Source organism: Paramisgurnus dabryanus, chromosome 20, assembly GCF_030506205.2.
Source record: "Paramisgurnus dabryanus chromosome 20, PD_genome_1.1, whole genome shotgun sequence".
Classification (NCBI taxonomy): Eukaryota; Metazoa; Chordata; class Actinopteri; order Cypriniformes; family Cobitidae; genus Paramisgurnus; species Paramisgurnus dabryanus.
The window spans coordinates 25,413,007-25,437,354 of record NC_133356.1 but is presented as its reverse complement, the minus strand read 5'-3'; the positions used below and the strand labels follow the sequence as shown (position 1 = coordinate 25,437,354).

General features: G+C 38.5%; 1 protein-coding gene across 1 annotated transcript in view; it reads right to left on the bottom strand.

Moving 5' to 3' along the window:
- Positions 1–24,348, bottom strand: part of col13a1 (collagen, type XIII, alpha 1) — a 67,996-nt gene that overhangs the window by 41,883 nt on the left and 1,765 nt on the right. The window contains exons 2-13 of the mRNA XM_065297296.2: positions 18,276–18,302; positions 15,113–15,148; positions 13,220–13,246; positions 11,026–11,076; positions 7,497–7,532; positions 7,024–7,050; positions 6,678–6,704; positions 4,618–4,644; positions 4,488–4,514; positions 4,364–4,390; positions 2,205–2,270; positions 354–446 (exon numbers count right to left, since the gene is read on the bottom strand). Of these exons, the coding sequence (XP_065153368.2) occupies positions 354–446; positions 2,205–2,270; positions 4,364–4,390; positions 4,488–4,514; positions 4,618–4,644; positions 6,678–6,704; positions 7,024–7,050; positions 7,497–7,532; positions 11,026–11,076; positions 13,220–13,246; positions 15,113–15,115 (411 nt within the window). The 5' untranslated portion in view covers positions 15,116–15,148; positions 18,276–18,302. The remainder of the gene's footprint in view (positions 1–353; positions 447–2,204; positions 2,271–4,363; positions 4,391–4,487; positions 4,515–4,617; positions 4,645–6,677; positions 6,705–7,023; positions 7,051–7,496; positions 7,533–11,025; positions 11,077–13,219; positions 13,247–15,112; positions 15,149–18,275; positions 18,303–24,348) is intronic.

Genomic DNA, 24,348 nt, shown 5'->3' with positions numbered 1-24,348 from the left:
CCGCCTTGGGGCGTACAGTCCTGCCAACCCTCCCACTTATGTTTTAAGTGAACCAGTATTGTTTTTTATGTCTTTGACCTCATGTGATTGGATCATTCTCAGAGTCTCATAACCGCGTTAAAGATTGCCATGTAACTGCTAGCTACAGTACAGTACTGATCAGTGAAAGCAAGTGAAATATCTTGAGAACAACATGGTATATAGACTAGAGACCTTTTTGCGCTAATTGATTGGATTACACGACCAAGCTCCTCCTGAATTTAGGTTATAAACTTTATTACAAAAATCTACTGCAGAATGCTCAAATTGAATAACCAGACATTTCCTGATGCTTAAGATTTTCAGTAACTTACAGGGGGCCCATGAGCGCCATTAAGACCAGGACTTCCTGCAGGCCCTGGGGGTCCAGGAGGCCCCGGTGGTCCCTGTGCTCCAGGCTCACCCTGCTAAGAGACAAGAAGTTAGCATCTGTGATAAAGAAGTCTTTGTAAGATACAAATCATAAAATCAGGGCAGGGTCTTCTCAGATTCAACTCTTGTATTTCAATATAATCATATATGAAAATGAAGAATAAGTGATCTGCTTTAGGAAATACCGATTATGAACCAATAATCCTATTACAATTTGGACTTGAAGCTGAGAGGAACCAAAGTCTGATTGTCAGGATGGGACGATTGACTGGGTTATTCTAAATGTTATCGAGTACCATGTTTGGATCAACTTGGGGTCCATTTGTTTGAATGTGCTGTGCCCAAAGAAGCTCTTTAGTGATAAAAAATCATAAACTAATGCATTTAACTGAACAAACTGCATGTTTTCACAAATGTTCCTCACCAAAGTCTCCACGATCCATGTGGCCTCTTTTTAAACAATCTTTTGGTACTTCTCGACTATAAGCCAAAGAAGACAGTCCCAGACATAGAAAAAGACTAAACAAATCATCTACAGGAAAATGTCTAATATTTACATAGCGAGAGGGAAATGAAAATAGGAAATATAGCTGGACTAAACAATATCACGCTGCTTTAGAGAGAGTTTTGGGTTTATTTTTCTGCTGTGTAATTAATTGAAGTCTGCTTTCCATATTAAAAAGGCTTAGTCTGGATACTGAGCGTAGGTTAAAATAATATTATGTTTGTTTTCTGACGAAAAAAGTCCTAGAAGATTCAAACTTCCTGGCAACTACAGTACAGATTAAGCACTTTTTATCATTCAGTAGCTAAATCTGAAATCCGGAGAACATCCATCAGTTTTAAAAACACATTTTATCAATTTATTCTTCGACAGGAGTTGTCTAAATGTGATTTATGAGGCCAGATGTAGATCCATTAAATAGATCCATTCCATGATCCCTTTCCAATGTAAAGATACAATCCAACCTACATACACGGCCAATCAGCAGCTAACACTGTGGTCTTCCACAGTATGTACCCCTGTCTCCAAACATGGTACTCTAAACTGGTGCACACAGACTGCGCACATGTGGAAATAAGATGGAGGATGGGTGCCAACCGAGGTCAACCTGTGCCAGGGACATTTTCTGTGTTGGTCAGTCAAGACGGTGGACAACAAGAGGTTGGGAGTCAGATATCCTCATTTAGGGAGTGTACACTTTTCTGCCAAATAAACTCTCTCACTCTTTTGTTATGTCTGGATTATCAAATTTTTACTACTGTTAGCTTTTTCAGTACTGCTGTCTGTGATACAAGTCATTACAGGCGAATGTAAAATTTGAGCTTTAAAGACTCTATGAAAAGGCTTGATGGGGACAATTTTCTTTACTGTTTTGAAATAGACTTTTATTACCAAAGGAAATGGGAACATTTAGGGCCTATAAATTCCCTGCACGATACCTGAACGATCCCTAACTTTACCACAAAACTGGACATATAAGGACAATCCATATATTGGATTTATATTAAAATAGTGTCCAGGTATATCAAATGCCAGAGGCAGATTGATAGATGTTCCTCCTGTGAGGTAAAGTTTCATACGCCTATAAATTTGAAAAATATGACATTATTTTGGGAAAAAGTGTATTGCAAGTCGACTATAATTCCTGACTGCTACCATAATGGAACTTCTGAAGTGACATCAGACTCCATGGTTCCTAAACTTGATGGGTCGAGCCCGACTGGCGGTTGGTTGACATAGATTGGCATCCATAAGGAAAGGAAGGGAAGGGTGGCAGAGAGAGATATACCTTGAGGCGCTTTAGGATTAGAGGGCTTATTGAGGGCATGTTGCGCACAGTGATGGGCAACATCTGCTGAAGTCACAGGTGGGCCACAAAACCACCAGGCCAACAAGTTCACCAGGAGGCCAAAGGAAGGAAACAGGCCAAAAGGAAGGGAAAGGAGGGAAAACAGAAATAAACACAAGTGAATAGTGAGGAAACAGCAAGGCAAGGAGACAGGAGTAGAAGGGGAAACGGAGAACCAGAAGGGCTTAGCATCGCTAAACAGAGTCAAGGGTCCATTAAAGTGAAGTGCCGTGTGTTTGATTACTTTACAAAGTCTTTAAGATTATACTGTGACGATATTTATTAAGAGTATATTGTTTATACGTAATGAGATATGGTACTGGTTGCATTATGACATTAAACTCCACTGTGATGGCACCCATAGACTCTGAGGCAATGCTGTGTAGATCAGGCTGGGTTCAGTCTTGCCACAAAGAGAGTTTCGCAACAGACTTACTGTGGCCTGTCCCCCAGCACAGGTGTTGACAATACGACGTTTCTGTTGAAATTAGCAGCATTGCAAAGTACAGATTGAAAAGTTATTAACCCATAGCTTCACCACTTATCACTGATATAAGACATAAAAACAACTTGCCGTCTTTTTGGGATGCGCTTGTGTTTGACATTGATGTGTACTGGTGAAAATATTTTTGCATTGCAATTTTCTAATTATAATTTTGTGTTACAGGTTTTATTACTGCGGTGAAATGTCTACAATGTGTTGGTGAACTTGATAGAGCAAGAGGGAAATGCAAACAAAAAGAAGGCAAGTTTTCCCACGTCACCTCATGAGAAAAGGTTTTGTTTTAACAACCCCACCAAAATGTTAAAAGGTACTCTATGCATAAATGCATTAGATATTTAGTATTTATGTTATGTTTGCACATCTCATGTGCAATTACAGATAAATTCGCATTTGCATAGTGTACCTTAAAAAATGATATACCACAACCATTAAAAGTTTCGTAAGAAGAGCTGCAGAAAAGAGCTGCATACAGTACAGTATGTGCTAATGTAACTTCCCATATTGTTTTCAATCAAGCACCTCTCTGCACCTAAACAACAGTTTTCACCTAAATCTCTCTTTGCAGCAGGACTGTAACACACATATAGTACAGTATCGTGGGATTATGAATGGGGACAGCGGGCGACCCACAAACCTTCAACATCACAGCCTGACTGGAGCGCAGGGCTGCCAGCGTTTTCAATGAGAGCCTCTGCTTAAATCGACCCAAAATACAGATATGTGGGTACGGATACAAAAACACACAAACAGGAATGATCATATCCATTTTAGTCTACTACCAGGGTGTACAGTAACCCAGGGGTTTAACCCTTAATGCAAGTATCCAAGCACAACCACCCAAAAAAGACCACCGGCTTTCTAAACAACTGACTGCTTCCCATGTGACCTAGCGGACATACATGACAAATAGCTTTGTTTTGATGTGAATATAATTTACTGCATACACTTATAAAAGGCAATGCAAAATATAGTGAATAGTGTAAATACACAAGTACTGAAGCTATTAGCATATGTATGAGCCAATTTTTTGTGTAATTCTAGTGCAAAGCCTAGTTTTCTAATTTTATACTGTGTGTTATTTTTGAGATTATATAATGGATAAAACAGCTTCAAAAAGGCAAAATTACTTTAAATTGGCCAGGTCTGTTACCATAACCCTATTACCGCATAAAGAACTTGGCAGTCTCTTACGGAAAGCCTTATCGAATCTTATTCAGCAGGCTGTTGCTAAAATTGCCTTGTTTACATGAAACCATAATTTCCCTGAGTTAGAGCTGATCTACTTTGAGGCCAAGTCTTGGCATGTGTTTCATTTGCTACCTAACGGAGACCATACCAAGCTGTCAATCTATTTTCCTGCTTCTTTTAATGTCAGCCAAACATTTTGTACATGTCTTTTAAGGGTAAACAAGACAAATCACTTGGACAAACAGCAAAACGTCACGTAAGCTGGAATGAAAACATATGCTTGGGATTTGGTTGAATCCTAAAAACCAAACAATCCTAAAATTATTTTGTAGCTTATTTTCAAAATTGAAAGGAATCATTTTGTGGTATTTTTACATCACAAAATGTATTAAAAAAGTTGACTTACCCTGTGAGTATAGTCACCACATACACCCTAAACAGAAAAAAAACACATCTATCACCTGCCCGTCCAATAAACATAATTATACAACATTAACTTTTATTTTAATGCATTTTAGTAATGATCTTACCTTCTCTCCTTTTGGACCAGGTTCACCCTGAAATAATAATAATAATAATATGAGTCAGTTCAAACCATTCCCTACAGTTTCAACATGAAATTAAAAACATGTATTAAATATTTTATAGCAAAACACTTACTGGAACTCCTTTAGGACCACGAGCACCCTAAGAAAATGAATGAGAGAAATGATTAGAAAGTGGGAGTGTTAAATTTTTTATATTATTATCTTTACCTGTTTATGCAAAATCTCCCAGTCATACTATCATTTACAAAAAAATATTGTACAAAGATTATTAAATGCTGAGTTTGTGTTGGCTAATGCATTTGCTTATGTAAACAAATACAACTTTAAAGGGGACATATCATGAAAATCAGACTTTTTCCATGTTTAAGTGCTATAATTGGGTCCCCAGTGCTTCTATCAATCTAGATGTGAAAAAGATCAACACAGTAACTTAGTTTTGGTAAACCATTCTCTGCAAGCATGTGAAGAAATAGGTAATTGAAATTTGGCTTCCATTGTGATGTCAGAAGGGGATAATACCGCCCCTTAATCTGCATTATATAACCAAAGAACTGCCATTACTGCAGATATCAACTCATTTGCATTTAAAAGGACACACCCAAAAAAGAATACATATGTATTCTGGGTACATCAAAGATTTATGTTTCATCTTTAAAAAGTCTTGTGAAATGTCCCCTTTAAAGTATGTGTACTTTTAAGTTGTATTTGTTAACATTTGTAAATGCATTAGCCAACACAAACTTTGCATTTAATAATCACAATTTAATAATTGTTAATGTTAGTCGCTGAAACTAACATTAACTAAGTTGAATAAATGCGGCAGAAGTATTAGTTAGTTCATGTTAGCTAATGCCCCATTCAGACCACCAGCGACTGGCAGGGCGACAAAAGCAACAGTGACCGTTGGTGACAGGATGGGGCATGTCCAGCGACCCGACAAAGTTGAGAAAAGTTTAACTTTATGCAAGTGATAAGCGACTATCAATGAGAGTAAAGCAGTGGCGTTCACGTCATTCGTCTCTTGTCAGTTGCTGGAGGTATTCATTTGTTTATGACAACCAGATTTAGAAACGCCTCCTAATGACTTTATTGAAAGAGATGGGCGACACACACAGAGAAAGTCACTGGTGGTCTGAACAGGGGGTAACGCATTTACTAATGTTAACAAATACAACCTCATGGTAAAGTGTTACCGAAGATATGTAACGTAATATGTAGATTTTTTAACATATTTAGAAAAATCCTTTTCTTTCTCAAATCAATATTTGCACAACAATTTTAATAAGAACAAAGTCATAAAAATGTCTGAATACATATTTTGCATAATTTACACTTAATTTACGTTTTTGTTTTTTAAGGAGAGATGATAAAAATGTGCACTTTAAAACCTGTGTAAGTCCATGTAAATATCCCTTTAGTTTACAAAGTAAAACATGAATGTAAAAAAAACTTTTTATTTTGGAGAAATACTTTTGTTTTTAGTTTATAAGCTTGCCCATTCTCATGATGCTGTATAAAAAGAAGAGGCTGTAATATTTCATAAGCAACATTTCAAAAGGGTACACAACATATGTGCCCATTCTCTTTCATCACTGTGAGTTCATGCTTTGGAAAACCTTTTTCACAGTGTTAAAAGGACAGAGCCAACTCAATAGCCTTGCTTTAGCACTCCATGTGGCTGTAGTTATAAGGATTTTGCTGAAGGCCACTTTCGACAACCCCCTGAATGAATTAAGCGGTCTCATCACACAAACGGGCAACACTCCGCAGTTCAGCCACTCTGAACATAAATCAAATTACAAGAGTGTTGTTTTTGTGAATTTATATGGCCACGCTAACCGCCTAGACAAACATCATTGAAACAAGCCGTCTTGAAAACAAATAGCTCTACTGGTGAGTTTTATAGACACTGACAAATTTCTCTTTATGATCTGTTTTACCTTTTTCTGCTCATGACAAACTCTTTTAGGGTGTGTTGTGTTGAGTTTAGCCCACCGTTATTTCATTAGGCAGAGAGCGCATGACGGGTCTCATTATGTGGCCCTTTAACACATCCAGTATTTAGATTTGGATTTTAACATCAATTAATACAGACCAAGGTTAAAATGTGTTTTTATAGGATCGCATTAATAAGAAAAGCAATGTTGTGGCCGCTAAAAAGACATTACTTACCATATCGCCTTTTGGGCCGTTCTGCCCCTGTAAGGTAAAAAAACACTTTTGGCAAAATATTCATTCTTTAAAAACACTTTTAGGTAGCACATGTGACTTAATACATACAAAGGGTCATTCTTTATACAAATACTGTTATTGATTTCATCTTTGTCATGATGTCGATAACAGAGAATTTTTTTTAAATAATTGCCGTAATCATTATTACCAAAATTATCCTCATCATTGCCGTAATGACCGCCAATTAACAATTACTGTCAAATACTTTGGTGCAAGAGTTCAGAGGCTCCCAACCTGTGCGAGTATCAATTATTCAAACATTTGTAAGGAATAAAGCAAAACTCACAGGTTTCCCATCCATGCCGATAGGACCCTGAAAGAAAGCGGGAGAACGGCAGATTTGTGAAATTGTGAAAGTATAAAGCAGCTCAAATTCTCCTGTCTAGACTCTCTCTTTGATATATGAATGTTTTGGAAAAGGGTCAACCGAAGGCACAGGTCAAGTGTTAAAAAGCGGCACACTACAGAAACAGTAAGTTAACTGTATTCGGATAAGTAAAAAATACTTGAAAGGGGTCTTTTAGACCAGTAGACAGTGCTCGGGACATTAAACTACCTATATAATTTCACATTATTCATTTACTAAACACTTTATTCAGCTATAATGACAGCTGCATGTGTCTAGTCTGCTTTCATTTCCGTGAGTCGCGTCCATTAAATAAAGGCCCAGGGAAAGAATAGCTAATTGATGGCTTTTGCAAACTCACAAATAAACCTCATACAAGTGCGCTCAGTTGGCTTTAGACAAAAGACGCTTACCGGAAAACCTGGAAATCCTCTAGTACCAGGTTGTCCCTGAGGGGTGAAAGAAAAAGAAGAGTTATTTTCCATACAAAAAAACACGAGGATTATGTTAACTCGCTGAAAAGAGGTCTGTGTTGAGAGAAGCAGCCTTGTTTCTCTATTTGAGCTTAGTTGTGTGAGTCATAATTGAGTTTGAAGGATAGGAGCCTTCCTGTTCGGTTGGAAGCACTTTGTGTGAGAGGAGAAGAAACGGACAAATAAAACTAAAAGAGTGAAATACAGACTGAAATTCAACACTACAAGATGAAAATCAATTAGTTGTCTTTATTTAATACGTGAGAGCCTTACAAATGAAATAAGTAAATGTCAGTAATGATTAGTGCTACATTCTCCTGGGAACAATAGCAAGTTTGCTTTCCTGAAAAACCTTTGGGAACCCTTGGGAAAAGAGGAAGCGATTCAATATGCCTTGCAAAAAAGGGGCTGCGCAGAGCGAGCAGAGAGAAAATTACAAGGAAGAGGTGAACGGAGCTAATGAAGGGGATTGTATGTCTGGGTCTCAGGTAGTTATTGGAACATGGCTGGTTTTCCCGTCCTTGGGAACACAAAGCTGAGGTCTGTAATAACAGAAGTAGTGGCATATGCCCTCTTAGAATCACTTAAAACAAGACTGACAACATTCATTTTCTTGTTAAGAAACAGTAACAAAAAGTAGTAAAAAGTGAAAAATGTATTCAGCGCACTGAAACGAAATCCTACATGCATCTTCAAAGCAACAAATTAGGCAACAAATTATGTTATTTTTGGAGTGGTTTTAAAACTGATTGCACTGTAATCTAAGGCTTAAACAGATTACAGAACATATTTTTCAGGACAAACACAATATTTCAAAGTCCATGCTGATTAAAGTGTAAATAAAGTAAGAAAAGCGAATCCACAAACTAAGAAAAAGAAGAAAAACGTTTGTAGCACGCTGGGTTGTGACATAAAGTGCTGACTCATTTTGTGATCCTGTTATATATTTTTTCTTGTGAACGTTTGTCTTTCCTGTCTATCTCTACTTACAACTAGTTTTTTCTTTAAATGGGACATTTCACAATACTTTTTAAGATGTTAAATAAATCTTTGGTGTCTCCAAAATACATATGTGAAGTTCTAGCTCAAAATACCATATAGATAATTTATTATAGCATGTTATAATTGCCACATTATGTGTGAGCAACAATGTGCCTTTTTTGGGTGTCCTTTTAAATGCATATGAGCTGATCTCTGTACTAAATGGCAATGCCGTTGTTGGATAGTGCAGATTAATGGGCGGTATTATCCCCTTCTGACATCACAAGGGAAGCCAAATTTCTATGACCTATTTTTTCACATTCTTGCAAAGAATGGTTTACCAAAACTAAGTTACTGGGTTGATATTTTTCACATTTTCTAGATTGATAGAAGCACTGGGCCAATTTTAGCACTTTATTATGGGAAAAAGTCAGATTTTCATGATATGTCCCATTTTAAGCACTTGCTGACGTGTTGTCCATAGCACATTGCTAATAACGTTTTTTGGTACACACCTTTCAATCTGAACGAATTTTAACTTGCACTTCTCTGAAATACAACACATAGAAGCGTTTACTAGATTAGCACCTCTACCGGCAGCAGGTGATGTCACAAAAACATCGTCCGTAAAGCAATGTTGGCATTGCATTAGTAGGGCAAAAATCATGAGTTCAATCCCAGAGAACACACATACTGATAAAAACTATACAATGAATGCACCAAAGTGTTTGCAAAATGCATAAATGTAAAAGCGAAAACCATTCGAAAAATGATGGTTAAGGGGCCGTGTAAAAAGATCACACATTACATTTTGATTAATAGCAATCAAACATCATTTCATGATGACACGCACAATGTGACATGTGTCATTTTTTTAAACCAGTCAGACTGAGCCTATGACTTAAAGGGACTGTAAGTAGGATTTTAAGTGTTTTATTAATCAAAATCAATGTCTTTATTCATAAATATGTCCTTGTTGGTGTCAAATGACCTCTGCCAGTGATCAGACTTTTCTTTGTTAGCATAGAATTTCTTCTCTTTACTTACATTGAACCGGTAAGTCCAAGGACGCTTCCATGTCATTCCGCCATATTGATAAACTATAATAGCAGAGAGGGACAAAAAGCACTAGCCTACCAACGTGTTTCCACAACGCGTTTTCATTCAGAACACGTGAACCAGCTGCAACAGACAAGGAGATCAGCGATTTCATAATGGCTTCCATAGTTGCAACAGGCATTTGGAAAGGCGAGGCGCTAGAGAGCTCTGTTCATTTGAATGCAAAATACAATTTTACCACTAGATGGGGGTAAATCCTACTTATTGTCCCTTTAACCTTATAAACGTAACGATATGTTGTAATAAGCTGCTAGCTCAAATGACCTATAGTGTCGCTTTTTGTAGAAAGACAGGCTCAGGTTTTGCCATAACAATACAGCTGGACATAATGACAGCTCAATACACCAATTTTACGACTGGTAATAAACGCTCTGTCCTATCACTAATCGCCCTACTTATATGTGAGAAAAGAAGCTGATGCCACCCAGTCAGGTATATAAGCAGTCGTTTTTGCCGATCTTTCCACAACTTTGCCTCTAATTAACCTTTCTTGACCTCCACAGAGGTAAAGACAAAGCCTGAAAAGCTAGTTCAACTGCTGACTATATTACTGCTAATGCACCCTGGAACTAAGCACTTTCTGCCTGATGTCCACTTTGGAAAACTTACTAGAGGTGATGGGTCGGAGGTATAAAGAAGTATGTAATCAGCAAGCAGAAAAACAGATGTCTGAGCAGCCTGACGGCCTGCCATAAGGTGTCCGCACCCAGCAGCCAAGAGTGTGTTAGGATATAGAGAGAGAAGCCAGAGGATGAAGCAGGGCCAAAACTCTGCACAGGATGAATCAGAAAGGAAATTGTGCTTCTGACAGTGTTACATTACGCTTTTGTCTTGCCGAGTGGAATGCGTGTTAGTTCCAGATTGGGGACAAGCCCCATTTCATCTGATGGCTGACCACTTATTCAGCGTTATAGTGAAACCTGGAAGTCTAATGTCTGAATTATAATGGCAAGGGCTGGGATGTTTTCATTCCTCTCTACTAATGAGGATGAGATTCCAAATGGCCGTAATTACGTGGGAGTCACAGCTCCTCTATGTTCTGATGAAGTGTAAGTGCTTCCATACAAGGTGCTGTAGGATTCTGAATTTGTTATGTATAATTAGCTGAGATTCATTTGCTTTGCTCCACGTACAGTAGTGTGTTTGAGGACACTGATCCAGCCTCATCTTTCTTAGACCATATATTTTTTGAGTTTACTTCGGGGAGGGCTGAGAGTCCAAATAAAAGACTCCTTGCCATAAACGCATAGGATTCATATTTCGGAAGGATTTGCCAAAAATGCAACATCTGCACCTTTCTACTCTGGAGATCTTAGATTAGCAGAAGGAGATGATGAAGAGTTTTATTAGTGACAGAGCAAACACTTACAGGAGGTCCTCGTGGGCCAATGATAGACAGACCCGGCTCCCCTGGTGCTCCCTATGGACAGATAGAAAGGTAGAAAGGTAGTGAGAAGAAGAACTGACAGAGGAGACTGATATACACTCTAAACTTCATCTACAACATAAGGCTAAATTCACGATTTTATCTAAAAGCTAGGATAAACCTTCCTTCACATCTGTTTAACATAACTCTTTCTAAGCCTCCTCAATGAAAGACCTTTAAAGAAACATTCTAGAAGAACCTGCATGTGCCTTCGAGGCGAACACTGTATTTTGGTCTAGAATTAAAATGGCAGCAGACCCTACACTTGGTTCTCATTTCAGGGTCGTGGTTTATGCCTTGACAGCGTAGTGAGAGGGTCAGGGATCACTGCTGAGCAAACAGCAAATGGCCCGGTGGGCTGGTTATGTGGCGCAAACTAGGTGATTTGCACTGTGTTGGCCTATCCATAGCACTGTACCAAACATCCAAGCACAATCCCGCAACACTCTGTGGTCAGACAGGAAAAGCTCTCAGGTTTCCAGCACTTTCCCTAATTAGCTCTCTCATGTGAAATTCTATCATGAAGACATCTTTGATGACCCAGCCATCCATCAAATTGTGGGCACACTTTAAATCCACTTGTTGAATGCTTTCTTTACCAAGGGGTTGAGGAATATTTATTGTAGCATTTTTGAGTCACGTACAATTGTTATTGGAGAGTAGGAGAGGTGTTATACAAAGTTAAAATGGCTGATATTTAAGTCGTAGAAAAGGAAAGGAATCCCAAGCTTTGCCCCTAAGGTTTATGGTTACACGCAGAATCTTGCAGAGATCGGTGCAAAATGACAATTGAGAATCTAGAGATATCCCTTTGAAAAGGCTTGCGTTACAGGCATTTGGCAGCTAGGAATGGGTATCGGACAAAGAGTCCAAATATAATCAGCCAAAGCTGGAGAAAATTCTGACCGAAAGACATGCAGTGCTATCAGGGTGATATTTAAGAATTGGATTTACTATGAAATGATACGATCTTGACAGAGTCTATTTCGTTTCTTTAAGTATCATTCTGCTAAAAGAATAAACTGTCTTAAGTTCTAACAAAGTTTAATCAGTCAATCATTGACTTGTCTCATTGACTTGTCTACTGAAAACCCAACCGAATTTAAGGACCCTTACTGCTGCAAGTTTGTGGGCTCACTTGTCCACTTATCTAGAGTGCTTTTGTTGTTTTGATATCTAATGAAGTTCCTCACTTGAAATGTATGATCTTCCAACCCTTAGCTGGAAGGCAAAACCACACATAAAATAGGGGATAACAGTAAACCCCTAAGTAAAAATTAGTCTGTGGAAATATGCCCAATTAGCCCAACTAGTGGGTTGTGTCAAGGTCATATGTCGTCTGGTTCTCTACTTTTCGACCCGGTGGTTACACCACTATTTATTTCTCTTCCAAGTTCTCCATAACCTCAACAGTAGTTTTGTTGGTATGTGAAGGTAACCATCCAGTAGAGTTCCACTACTTTTCTGTTATGGTGAAGGATGAAAAACATGTTTCTTCTCACATTGCATGTTCTCCCTCAGACATTACAAATCATCCAAGTTTGATGAAGGAAACCCACAGAACTGTTGGCTTGGAGAAATACTAAAGGTTGGGGCCAAATGGGACTGGTTAAGAGCAGCTTTAACCACAAATGTCACGACAGGATTTGAAGCACAATGTACTGAACCCAGTATATACAGAGCTAAATCATGCCGAAAACAGGCACAATTTATTCAGCAAAATTCATATAGAAGCATTCAGATTTGGGATATTGATTACAAAGTAAAATTATGGGTAGTTTTGCTAAGTCTTTGGATACATCCAGACATGATAGGGTTTCATACGTTGTTCTATTCCAAACATCTTTTGTCTAAAGCTGAGAGTTTTAAATTCAAGAGATCCAACTTTAGAGGACTTTTTACAGATCTATCACACCAAGAATAAACACAGGCAATCCAATCATTGTGGGAAATGTCTTCTGAATGTGACCCCCAAGGTCTTTCAAAATAAAACCTGAAGCCTTCCTGATATAAATCATGATACCTGCTCACATTGTACGATGGGCTTGGGTTGTCCCCCACCACCCACATCAACGCAACCACCCACGGTGAGAAAAAGACTTAGTTCTGCACATGCAGGCCGATGTCCTGCACTTACCTTATCCCCCGAATTTCCCTTTATGCCCTGGTCAGTCACAGCAGACACAGTCACATGCACAGTGAGGAGAAAGACAGAGAGGAACCAGTGTTAGAGAGGTTCTAGAGAGAACATGCAGCAGCCTGAGATGTTTGGTGACATGGGAATGGGAGACACCGAGGTATTGGTGAATTTAAGTAGGGGAACGGTAATATGAGGAGTTCTAGGGTGAGATTTCTGTTATGTAAAGCCAGCTAAAACCAGCCTATGATGGTTTGCTGTTTTCAGCTGGTTAGGCTGGTCTAGCTTTTCTTCCATCAGAGCCAACTTGGTCTTAGCTGGTTTAAGCTGATCTTAAAGCATGCTTAAAGGCTTGTTGCAAGATGCAACAACCGGAATGCTTTTTTACAATCGGGTATTGTTGTGTACAAGGTATCACTGTGTGAACCTCACCAACAGCCCACCATAACCCATAATCAAAATACCAGCAAACAGACCAGGTTGAAAGACCAGCAAACCAACTCAGGCTTAATAAGGCAATGCAATTCCTTTATCATTTACTTTTCAGGCTGGGAGACCAGCAAAGACCAGCCGAGTGACCAGCCAAACCAGCATAATCTAAATAAGACCATCAAACCATCATAAGCTGGTTTAAGATGTCTTTTTACAGCACAAATATTGAAGGCTACACCGAAGCACTGAAGTGTTACATTGTTGGCCTATGGGGAGTAATGGATAGTAGATGAGGGGGCTGCTAACTTTTCTCACAGACAGACTGGTCAGTGGAGGAGGTTTGAGAGGGGAAGGATAAGCCATGACGGGTGAAAAAGCACTTCCTGTGAGAATCTACAGGAGCACAATGTAGTTTTACGGCGGGTGAAATATGGAATGCTATGCATGGGGCTCACAGTCTGAGTTTAACCTGCTTTTAGGGAGGTATTGTTTTTCAGGAGAAAGCAGTAGACATTTAGTTTAGAGTACGCAGCTATACAAGGGTCAAGAGTTTGGAATGTCCCCTTTGAGGACAACGGGGTTTCTTAAAAAACAGGAGCTGGTTTTCTCCATTGGGGCATCTATGCGATTCCTAAATAAACAACCAAGAAGTATTTTTTGATTTAGGTCTAGAATGCACTTATCCAAAAAAATTCAAATGCACAAAAAAATGAGGAGGTACAACAGCTTGGAACTGGACTGTGAATGTCTGAGGTTTTCAGATCTGTTTCTCTCATTTCAAACGTGTTTATGTATTGTCTCTCTGTGGCTGTTTGATATATAGCCAGAGGATTTCTTCCAGAATTTCCTCTAGGTTTGGCTGCACATTTTAGCTTCTCAGTATGCAGTGTGTAAATGATAAGAAATAGTTATTTGTTGTGGTCTTATTTCTATTTTAAGGTAAACAAGCAAAGCATTTTCAGCAGCCAAAACAAATGTGCTTTGACTAATGACAAGAAAATGTTACTCATTAAATGTAGCCACAAAGAAATCTAGCCTTCGGTCCTTATTCGCATGGAGCTGAGGGGGGCGGAGGGGTGGGTTTCTAAAACATTTGATACTATACAGCCAGACATTTTCGTAACCAGTGATGGCAGTGATGAAGTGGGAATTATTTTCTATACAGTGGTAGCCAAAATGTATCAGCTATAGATATTGGTTTAAATCACAACTAGTACTGAAAAGCTGAAACACTACATTTACAATTGTTTAAGAATTTAATTTCAATTCATTTTAGATTTAAAACGAAGAACAGAGTCATGTGCCAAAGTGTCACCCTGCCATACACTTGCAGTACGGCTAAGAGTTAAAATGATGTCAATGACATGCCACTGAGCATTGATTTCTATTGCTTATAATAATTACAATAAAGCACTTCAGACTACATGGGCTTAGTACTGTACATATTCTCAAATAACTCACCATTCTTCCAGGAATGCCCAATGATCCTTTGTCTCCCTATTGGTCAATGCAAAACCAAGAGGAAAGTCAGGAACAATGAATCTGACATTGAAGTCACTACAATAAGGTTAACTTCACTACTAAAATTTATCTGGCCAGTAAGTGACAAAACAACGTTAATAAATGTTATTAATGCGAGCATGCCATTGCCAAAGACTGTCTCAACTTCAAAGGCATTTTTAAAGATAAAGCACATAAAAACTTCAAGCAGCAAGTGTCATTAGTGACTATATGAATCTACACAAAAAAGGACAAATCCAGGCATTGGGTTAAGTTAAACAGAAAATGTTTATATTTGACGGTCCCAACAACAGATCAAATTGGTTGCAACAACCCAGCATAGGTTGAATTATAACCCAATGGGTTTGCCTTGTGCCTTTTTGACCAAACGCTGTGTTGAAAATAACCTTTGGAGTGTAAAATAATATAATACATGAGGTAAACTTAACACAGGTTATTTCTTTGTCTGCCCCTATTGCATATTCGCAAAACAAGATGATATTTGATATATATGAAGTAACTAAATAAGACAGCAGTCTGGAAGTGGACGGTCCTGTTGGACAATTACAAATTCTATCCTGTCCTAATCGGCCATCCTATCCCCACTTGAACACCCCACCTACTGTACTCTCTAAAAGATGGAGAAACTCCCTAAAACATATGGTAAATGTGCATGTATTAATCTGAGATTTTAATATGATAACCCTCATAAGGATTCACCATCTATTGCATTTCCAAACATTGTACACTTTTAACAAGGCCATAAACTCCTACCATGCTGAAGTGACTTATTATGCAAAGCTGTCAATTCCTACACCTGATTTTATTTGCAATCCTAACGTGACCGGTCAGTGCATTACAGGGTATGTGAGTGTTGACAGCTCACTGACAACTGACTTAAATAACATGTAATGGAAAAAAGAGTGTGGGCCGGCCAAACCCACCATAACTCATAAGAAGCCAATACAACATTTGCTAAATCACTATACTGTATGTACTTATAGACTGGTAACTTCCAGGTGCTCGGTTATCTTATAAAGCATGCAAGCTATTAGACATTTACTGTGAATGGCTACAGTATGTTAAAACAAAGTTACTACATTAGAAGTAGAGTTAATTTACTGCTGAACGTCCCAAGAGGAATGCTTGACTAAACGCTTGTGGCCCTGTCCAAGGTGCTGATTTGAGATAAACTTAGTACTGCTTTATGCCATTAATAACTTACAACAATATGGCCTGTACAGTATACTATACTTGAATTACTACTAATAATATCTACACTCTTAATAAAGGTGCATCATGATGTCATAGACAAAGCATTTTTTTACTGTACAGTTCCATAAAGAACCTTAAACATCTGAAGAGCTCTTCTGTTTCTCTATAGAAAATGGTTCTTTAGATTATAAAAATATATGCCCAAATCTGCCCACTCCTTTTCTCATCGGAAAGCTTTCGCGTTTTTTGAGCAAACTGACATCACTTTGCACAGGCCCCGCCCACAACCGTTTAAAGACCATAGTTTACCAATGCTTGAGTAATATATTTTCTCCTGTTCTTTAGGGTGTAAAGTTTTTAACCACCCATCTGGTGTACACACAAAAACACCTAAGAGACACTAAATCTCACTGTGGTCTTCCAGTAAATGTGTTAAGTATTTATATCTCTAAAATCCTGAATTACATAATACTCTGCTGTGTTTTAACAAGGGTGATGAACTCAAAGGTGCAAAGTTTATAATTTAAGCAGTTAGTAGAGCATTTCACCAGTCACTTAGTCATTTAGGGTCTAAGTACATTTTTTTTAACATTTGCATAAAGTCCCACTACCACAATGTAGGAAGTTTTTTTTTAAATATGCACCGAACAAGCATGTGTTTCTAAATTTTCATTAGGAACTACGGTATATTCATATTTTATATGTTCTAATAAACCCTGAAGCGCTTGACAACACACGGATGCAATAAATGGACATATATATAAGGGTGTGACTAAATATATAAACCACATGTACTCCTTAATAGTTTAAATGCACATTATACATTTTACTTTACACTATAGCGCGCGTGCATGCCAATATCAATATTTTTTGAGTTACTAGTCTAATAGACAGGTTTGTTGAAATGCAGAAAATTTAAAACAACTTGCCACCCTCCCTCTGCCCCTTCATCCTGAGAAAATACAAAGTTTCATTTAATCTCCTGACAATGCAATCAATCAAAACCTTCGGCAGGATCATATTCACACTTCGACCAAATCTGTCAACAATTTAAGCAAAAAACTCAAATACGATCTGTTTCTTCTGTTTCTTTTTTTACATTTTATGGCAAAGTTTCACAAGGACAGCTGTCATGAGTGATGGGGGTTTGCAGGTTATAATTGGCAGGCAGGTCCAGAGTTCACATATAAGATGGGCTTCTTCGAACATGCCATAATAAAAAACAGATGTGTTTGAGTTTGGGTGAGTAATATTAGAATTACAGCAGAAATTCAAAGGAGTGGATTCAGACGGCAAAGAGCCTGAGAGAATATAATCAAATGATAAATGCGTGCTAATGTTGCAGTATATATATTAACACTAAGCTTAGCTTAGCTTAGTGTATCTGGAATATACCGTCCGAGACCAGGCTTCTATTTAGCATTGTTTGACTATTTAAAATTAAATGATTTCATTACAAATTGGCCTGTGTTAAAGGAATAGTTCACCAAAAAATGACAATTCTGTCATCACTTAAAACAGAAGATATTTTGATAAATGACTGTAAGCACACAGTTTACTCATTGACTTCCATGGTATTTGTTTTTCCTACTATAGAAGTCAATGGGTACTGTAAACTGTGTGCAAACCATCATTTATTAAAAAAATCTTTTGTTTTCGATAGAATAAAGAAACTACAACATGAGGGTTAGAAAATGATGACAGAATATCAATTGTTGGTTGAACTATCCATTCATCAATATCAATACATTCATTAAGCTATATAAATTGATTGTACAAACTCAGTCCCTCTTAAAATGAATTGAAAATCTTAATTTATGACATGCTATTAAATAGATGTTTTGTTCAAAATCTAAAATGTTATGGACAGACAGACAGACAACAGAATATGAGACAGTGAGACAGTTACCGGAAAGCCAGCTCGTCCAGGTGGACCCTGAGAAAAGGGGTGAGAGAAATTGGTACAGAATAAAGAAAGACCCAACATTACTGATTGAGAGAAACACACTGCCAAGCCATAATAAAATTTAACTGGGATTCAGTCAGGTTGATTTTTAGAATAGATTAGATTTAATTCATCCAAATATTAACAATATCGTATACACGTCTATTTGAGAACTTTGGTCTATTTTATTGTGGCAAGGCTTAAAGGTATCAGTGGGCAAACACACCAAAGAAGCATTCCTGAAATGCAAACACCATCAAATCTTGTACAAAAGAATTTCCTTTGGACCCCATAAAGTCTGGTTCAATAACACGGCATGTTTCTTTAATCTGATGGCTTGTTTTTAAAAACTGATTCAGTCGCGATTGATTTTTAATTAGGAGAGCATATATTCACTGTAACATTAAGCGTCAAGTGCCATCAACAAAGAAAACCGCAGGTCTGAATGAAAAAAAGATCTTCAATCAGGGGCTCTTTCATGCATTGAAAGTCCTGGCACAGAGTCCTCTATTATCCTGATCTTCACTTAAGAGCTGATTGAGGAGATCCCTCTGGATTAAATCAAATCAAACAATCAGTTTAATGTGTAAAATTTTCATCGCAGCCATTCATTCGCTCTGCACTTAATGGTTAAAACCTGGCAGCTGCTTAATCATTCAATGAAAGATTGTTCAGTTAAGACCACCTTCATTATCTGATGATGTACTGATGGCTTATTTCATGTGCATACAAGTGTGCGCTTGTTGGCTTTCCTCTTGGCCAGCGGTGTGGAGAAGGAAGTGATATATCAAGCCTCGGCTCAGGGGAGGAAACTATTGCAGACAGACAAAAACATCCGTGGCACTATCTTCTGCATGCGCTCTTTGAAATGGCCAAAGACCACTCAAAAAGGAGGAAAATGTTAGACTCCGTGAAATGATATGAAGAGCATCACTTCACAGTGTTTTGTATTGAAACAGGGAGTTGTCAGAGGCAGACAGGGACTGTAATGATTTTTATTTTTTGTCAACGGCCAATTCACTTTCGAAAATAGCTACACAATGCAATAGAATAACTGTTTTTGGCCCAGGATTATCCCTTAACCCCTGGTTAAGTATGAACAGTGTGAAACGTGAAACCGCCAGCCACACAATATCGCAAGCGCTCTTGGCAAACATAGCAGAGGTTTGAAAAGGACATTGACGCACACACGTGAGAGAGTTCCGGTCCGTTTGGCAAAAGCACATTCATTTTAAATTACCCGAGACCCGATGCGCTATATTATAGATTATACAGGTCTCGGATAGGACCTCGGGTTTTCGGATCTAAGTGGACCCATGAAGACCTCTATAAGGGAGTGTCTTGCGTGTATTCTGTAAACGTGAGCGTCTCTTTTATCATAAACGGTTTTGACGCGTGTGCAGCAGGCACTTATTTTGACAAAACACGTGATGCACATGGTTCACATGACGCAACAAACACATATTTTGAAAACACGAGCAACACACATGACACTCCAAACACATATTTTGAATTTGCGACCCTCGGAAGAGCAGTCACGAGCCGCCACTGAGTTAGATAAGCTACAAGCTACTTATAAGTAAAATTAATTACAGCCAATATATTATAAATAACTAAATATTATATTTTATAAAGAATGTTTTAAGAAAAGGATTTGGGGTTTAATGTAATGTGATACAATTATGATTTCAATTAATGACAATGAATAGACATAAAAAGAGCATAAAGATGTTTGAAATGACTTAGAAACACTTTTATTTCAGCTTTTTATGATAATTATTAATGAGGATTAATTTAAAATGGTTATTACTTGTATGTGCATGACGTTTTCGATGCAGACAAACAAATCTTTGGTTTGCACAGAAAACATACGAATGTGTAAGCTTTACTGTTTGTTACTTTAATAGACATAAACTTGGACAGATTGAGGGGCCAATCACACCAAACACGTTTATGGCAGTTGTTGGCACCTTTTTTGAATGATATTCTATTAGCAGTGAGCGTATGCGCGCTGTTTATGTGCGCCAAACGCCTTGTGGTTTTTGCCGCCAATCGCAGCACGCGTTTTTGATGAATCGCTGAGAGCGGAAAAGCACCCGACGTCATTCGCTTCTTTCCATTGTCCAATCGAATGAGGGGAGAGGCGGGCCTTACGTCGTGGTGAGGGAAGTTTAGAGTTGCTTTGAAGAACCGGACTGACTCGTTCGCTTTCTCCTGCGTGTTTGTTCACCTCTCACCCACAAACAAGGTCAGAGCAAGCGCCCTCTTTTTAAAGTTTCTGCTAATATGACAGATAACAGCGAAAGAGCGCTCACGCTTCTATGGCTGTGTTTACATTTTGCATTAACATGCGATCTCAGTGATCCGTTCACGCAGATCCGATCATCCGTATATCAGGACACGGCGCATTTACATTTGTTACATAAATGTGGCTTCTGTATCTGGATGTGTGATCGGATCCCGTTCGGGGAGACGCGCGCTGGGTGGATAGCTGTCAATCAAAATGGGTACAGCTGTCTTTAGCCACATGATTTAGGGTTTTCGCGCTAACCGCAATCCCGTATTGTACAGTGCTACTGAGAAGCCAACAACAGAGAATAACTAGCAACCCCAACAACCGTGATGTTCACATTTTAAGCGTTATATTTTTTAGCTTTAAAAGCCTTATAGCGTCCGCACCGCGGATGAATGTTCTGTTTAACTTTACCTGAACTTGACTTTCACCCGCATGCTTTAAATCAACAACAAAATCCGTGTGAAACATGACCGACTCCACTGTTTTATTCTGCCTTAATAACGGGCTTTTGGCTCTGCCTGAACTTATATGTATATTTCTATTTTAACCATAAACTGTTGTTAGTTATGTTTCCTGGTAATAATATTTAATTAAAAGAGCTAACAATTTACTGTTCATAGTGCGTAAGAAGTAATGTAATTTACAAACACATATAAGTAACCTTGCATAAAACCAACACTGACTAAATGTATTTGGTTAATGTTATTAGTGTTTGTACGTGTTTTAAAGTAACTTAAAATGTGTTAAATGAGACAGAAACAGCCGATTGACCAGAAAGAAGCGCAACATTCACATTGATTTGTCGCCATGGAAACTCAAACATTATAACGACGATCCTGAATTCTGCCATTAAATATTAAATCTCACTATGAATAGTTGTAACATATAACATTTACCTGAATAACTTAAATACAGTTAGCAGTGTTAAAATGCTTTGTATATCGATTTATTAAGATACTTTTAAGCGTAGCTAGCATTGCTCCACAAATATGAATTTATGCGTCTCTCACCTGCGCTCCATGACCTAACGTCCTTTATTTTTTGACAGCTGTCAGTGAGAGGAGATGATAGTGGGCGGGGTTTTGTGTGACGTTGACCTGTGAATCCAGATACGATGGCTGGATTGCGGTTACATTACAATGAGATCCGATCACAAAGCGTCCTCGACTACCTCTGCATCAGGACACACAGATCGGATAACATTCCGAACACAAACGCGTTTATACTTGTCTTTTCAATGTGTATGTGGACAACATCCGGATACAGGTCGCATGTTAATGCCAAGTGTAAACGCAGCCAATATTTGATTGACAAGACAGCTGACTCGGTGGTTGCCTAGCAATATAAAAAGCCGCGTCGCACTGCTCTTTTAAAAAAAGGCAGTGCGTCGCACCTTGCGTTTCCAAGCGTTTAATACGCGTTTGGTGTGATTGGCCCCTTAGACATCTTTCGATTCTGCTGTCATGTGCCTCGCTCCATCACGGACATTATAACATGAGTGTTTCGACTTTACTCCTGCACTTTCTGTATGTAATTATCAGATGATCTCTGCAAAGACACATGAAAGAACAATAGATGGCAGAAATGAACAATCTGATTTTGTGATCTACAGTATTAAGAAGACACAAAGACGCTGCAGAGCTCAGTCAGTGCGCAGCTAAAAGGCAATGCAGAGGAGGCACCACATAATGTAGCGTCTGGTGGCGCTAAAACGCTACACTTGGTGAAAAAAAGTATTTAACTACTGTTAAACCTACACTGTTTTAAAAGTAACCGAACTACCGTCTAGATACAGAAAAAATGTGTTAAGTTATTAGCGTCGCTACTTGTTGTTAACTACTCCCCAACACTGGGTACAGATATGTACCTTTAATTTACCAGTACAGTACGTACCTCTAACATACCAGTGTGTACTTTATAAAAAAGGTGCTGCCCCAGTGTACCTTCATGTGCCTTTTTCTGAAATTGTAGATGACTGCTAATGTTAAAGTGTGTGGGAAACAATGAAACCTCAAGAGGAAGTAAAGTGAGGGTGAAAGTGTGTAAAAGTAAAGGTGTGAAGTGTGTCGCAGCTGTATGTCACACTGCCGAGAAATCAGGAGTCACTCTGATACTTGCTTTCATGAGTGCAAGAAAGATCTGGAGTGTGTATGGTGCGGTGCGTACGAGTGAGTACATCGACACGTGTTCATGAATGTGTTGAAGTATGAGTAGCAGGTCTAGGGTGCAGGCACAGATGCTGAGTGGGAACAGGCCAACGAGACCTGCCGGGTTTCTCACGCTGCCCGAAGGAGCGTCTGGCGAGGTCAGAGGTCGCCCACCGGAAAAACACTTCATTTGAGATCCACGGTAGCAGGGTACATATGTCTCTCATTTATCCCACAGCACTGCTGTGTAAATGAAAGAGCTCTCCAGAGAGAAACAGGGGTGACTCCTGCCCTAGAGGCCGGCATTGCACGGTTAACAGACATTCAGTGCACCGAGGGTACTTACAGATCACATGCAGTACAAATAAGGCTGAATTCATTTAATACATCTCTAGGGAAAACAAAAGACATGCGCACATCTCAGGGCACGTTTACTTAACAACATACTAAAAACTAAAAAAGTTATGTTGGAAAAAGGCGCGTAAGAGCACATTATATAAACGACACGAACATGTAGTAAATCATAAGTTATCCAGTTAGTGTTGTATTAAGTGTTGACTCGGACTCGCTCCTCCCGCAGCTAGTAACTCCTGCTTCCAATTTTTGTACATTATTGGAAAGACTCTGTAAAGCTGATCTGTCTTTTATAAATCTGATAAAACTAAAGACTTTTAGGAGATATGAAGGATGTAATACTACTCTATAGGTACTCCAGATTAACATCAGATACGCAATCTGTCCACGTTATGGACATTTTAATAATAGCTGTTCATCTCAGATACCTTATATAAATTACTAGATTTTTAATGTAAAACAAAGGATTTTGGAAACTATGTAATGAAACAATTTAAAGTTACTTTAAAAAAAATCTGGGTGTGATTTTCCCATCTAGATGGACAGTTGTACACTTTCAGTAGTGCTTTATCAACGCACACAAAGAGAGGCAAGCTTTCTGTCAATGTGAAACGGTTCCTGTCACTACTAATTGTTAAAGGCTGGGCTGCACTAACTGTGCTTCCAAAGGAGGCCGAAGGGCTGTGCTCCTGTGAGGTGACCTATGAAGTATTGCAGACTATTATGCATTTAAACTTTTCAAAGTATTCGCTTTCAGCGAACAGGAAACGGCCAAATTGAAGTTGTACAGTGCTGCAATCACATTCGTAACAGTGTTATCTTAACGCGCATGTTGGAATAATCGATATCCCGCACCGTAATGGCTCTGTTCTCAAATGTACAGCGATCAAGCCGCAGTGTTGCCAGACCAAACACTGCTGTTAAAGTTATGCTAATGCTGATGGGCAATGAATCATCAAACATGTGTTAAGATTGACACGATTAATACGATTCACTAACAATCGTACTTGACACAGTAGATATGTGATCTGTTAAGAGAAACTGATCAAATTAATAAACAAACTAGTTGCAGGTTTTAAAAGTTTCTTTAACTGCTATTTAAGTTCTTTGTAATTTACTTTTTTAATAGCAAATTTTATAAAGTTTGTAAGTGTGCGTGTGCAAGCATATTTTTGGCTCTAGAATAGGATATACTTTCAATGCTCGCTCTTTCATAGCTCAAGAGACTTCATTTCTCAGC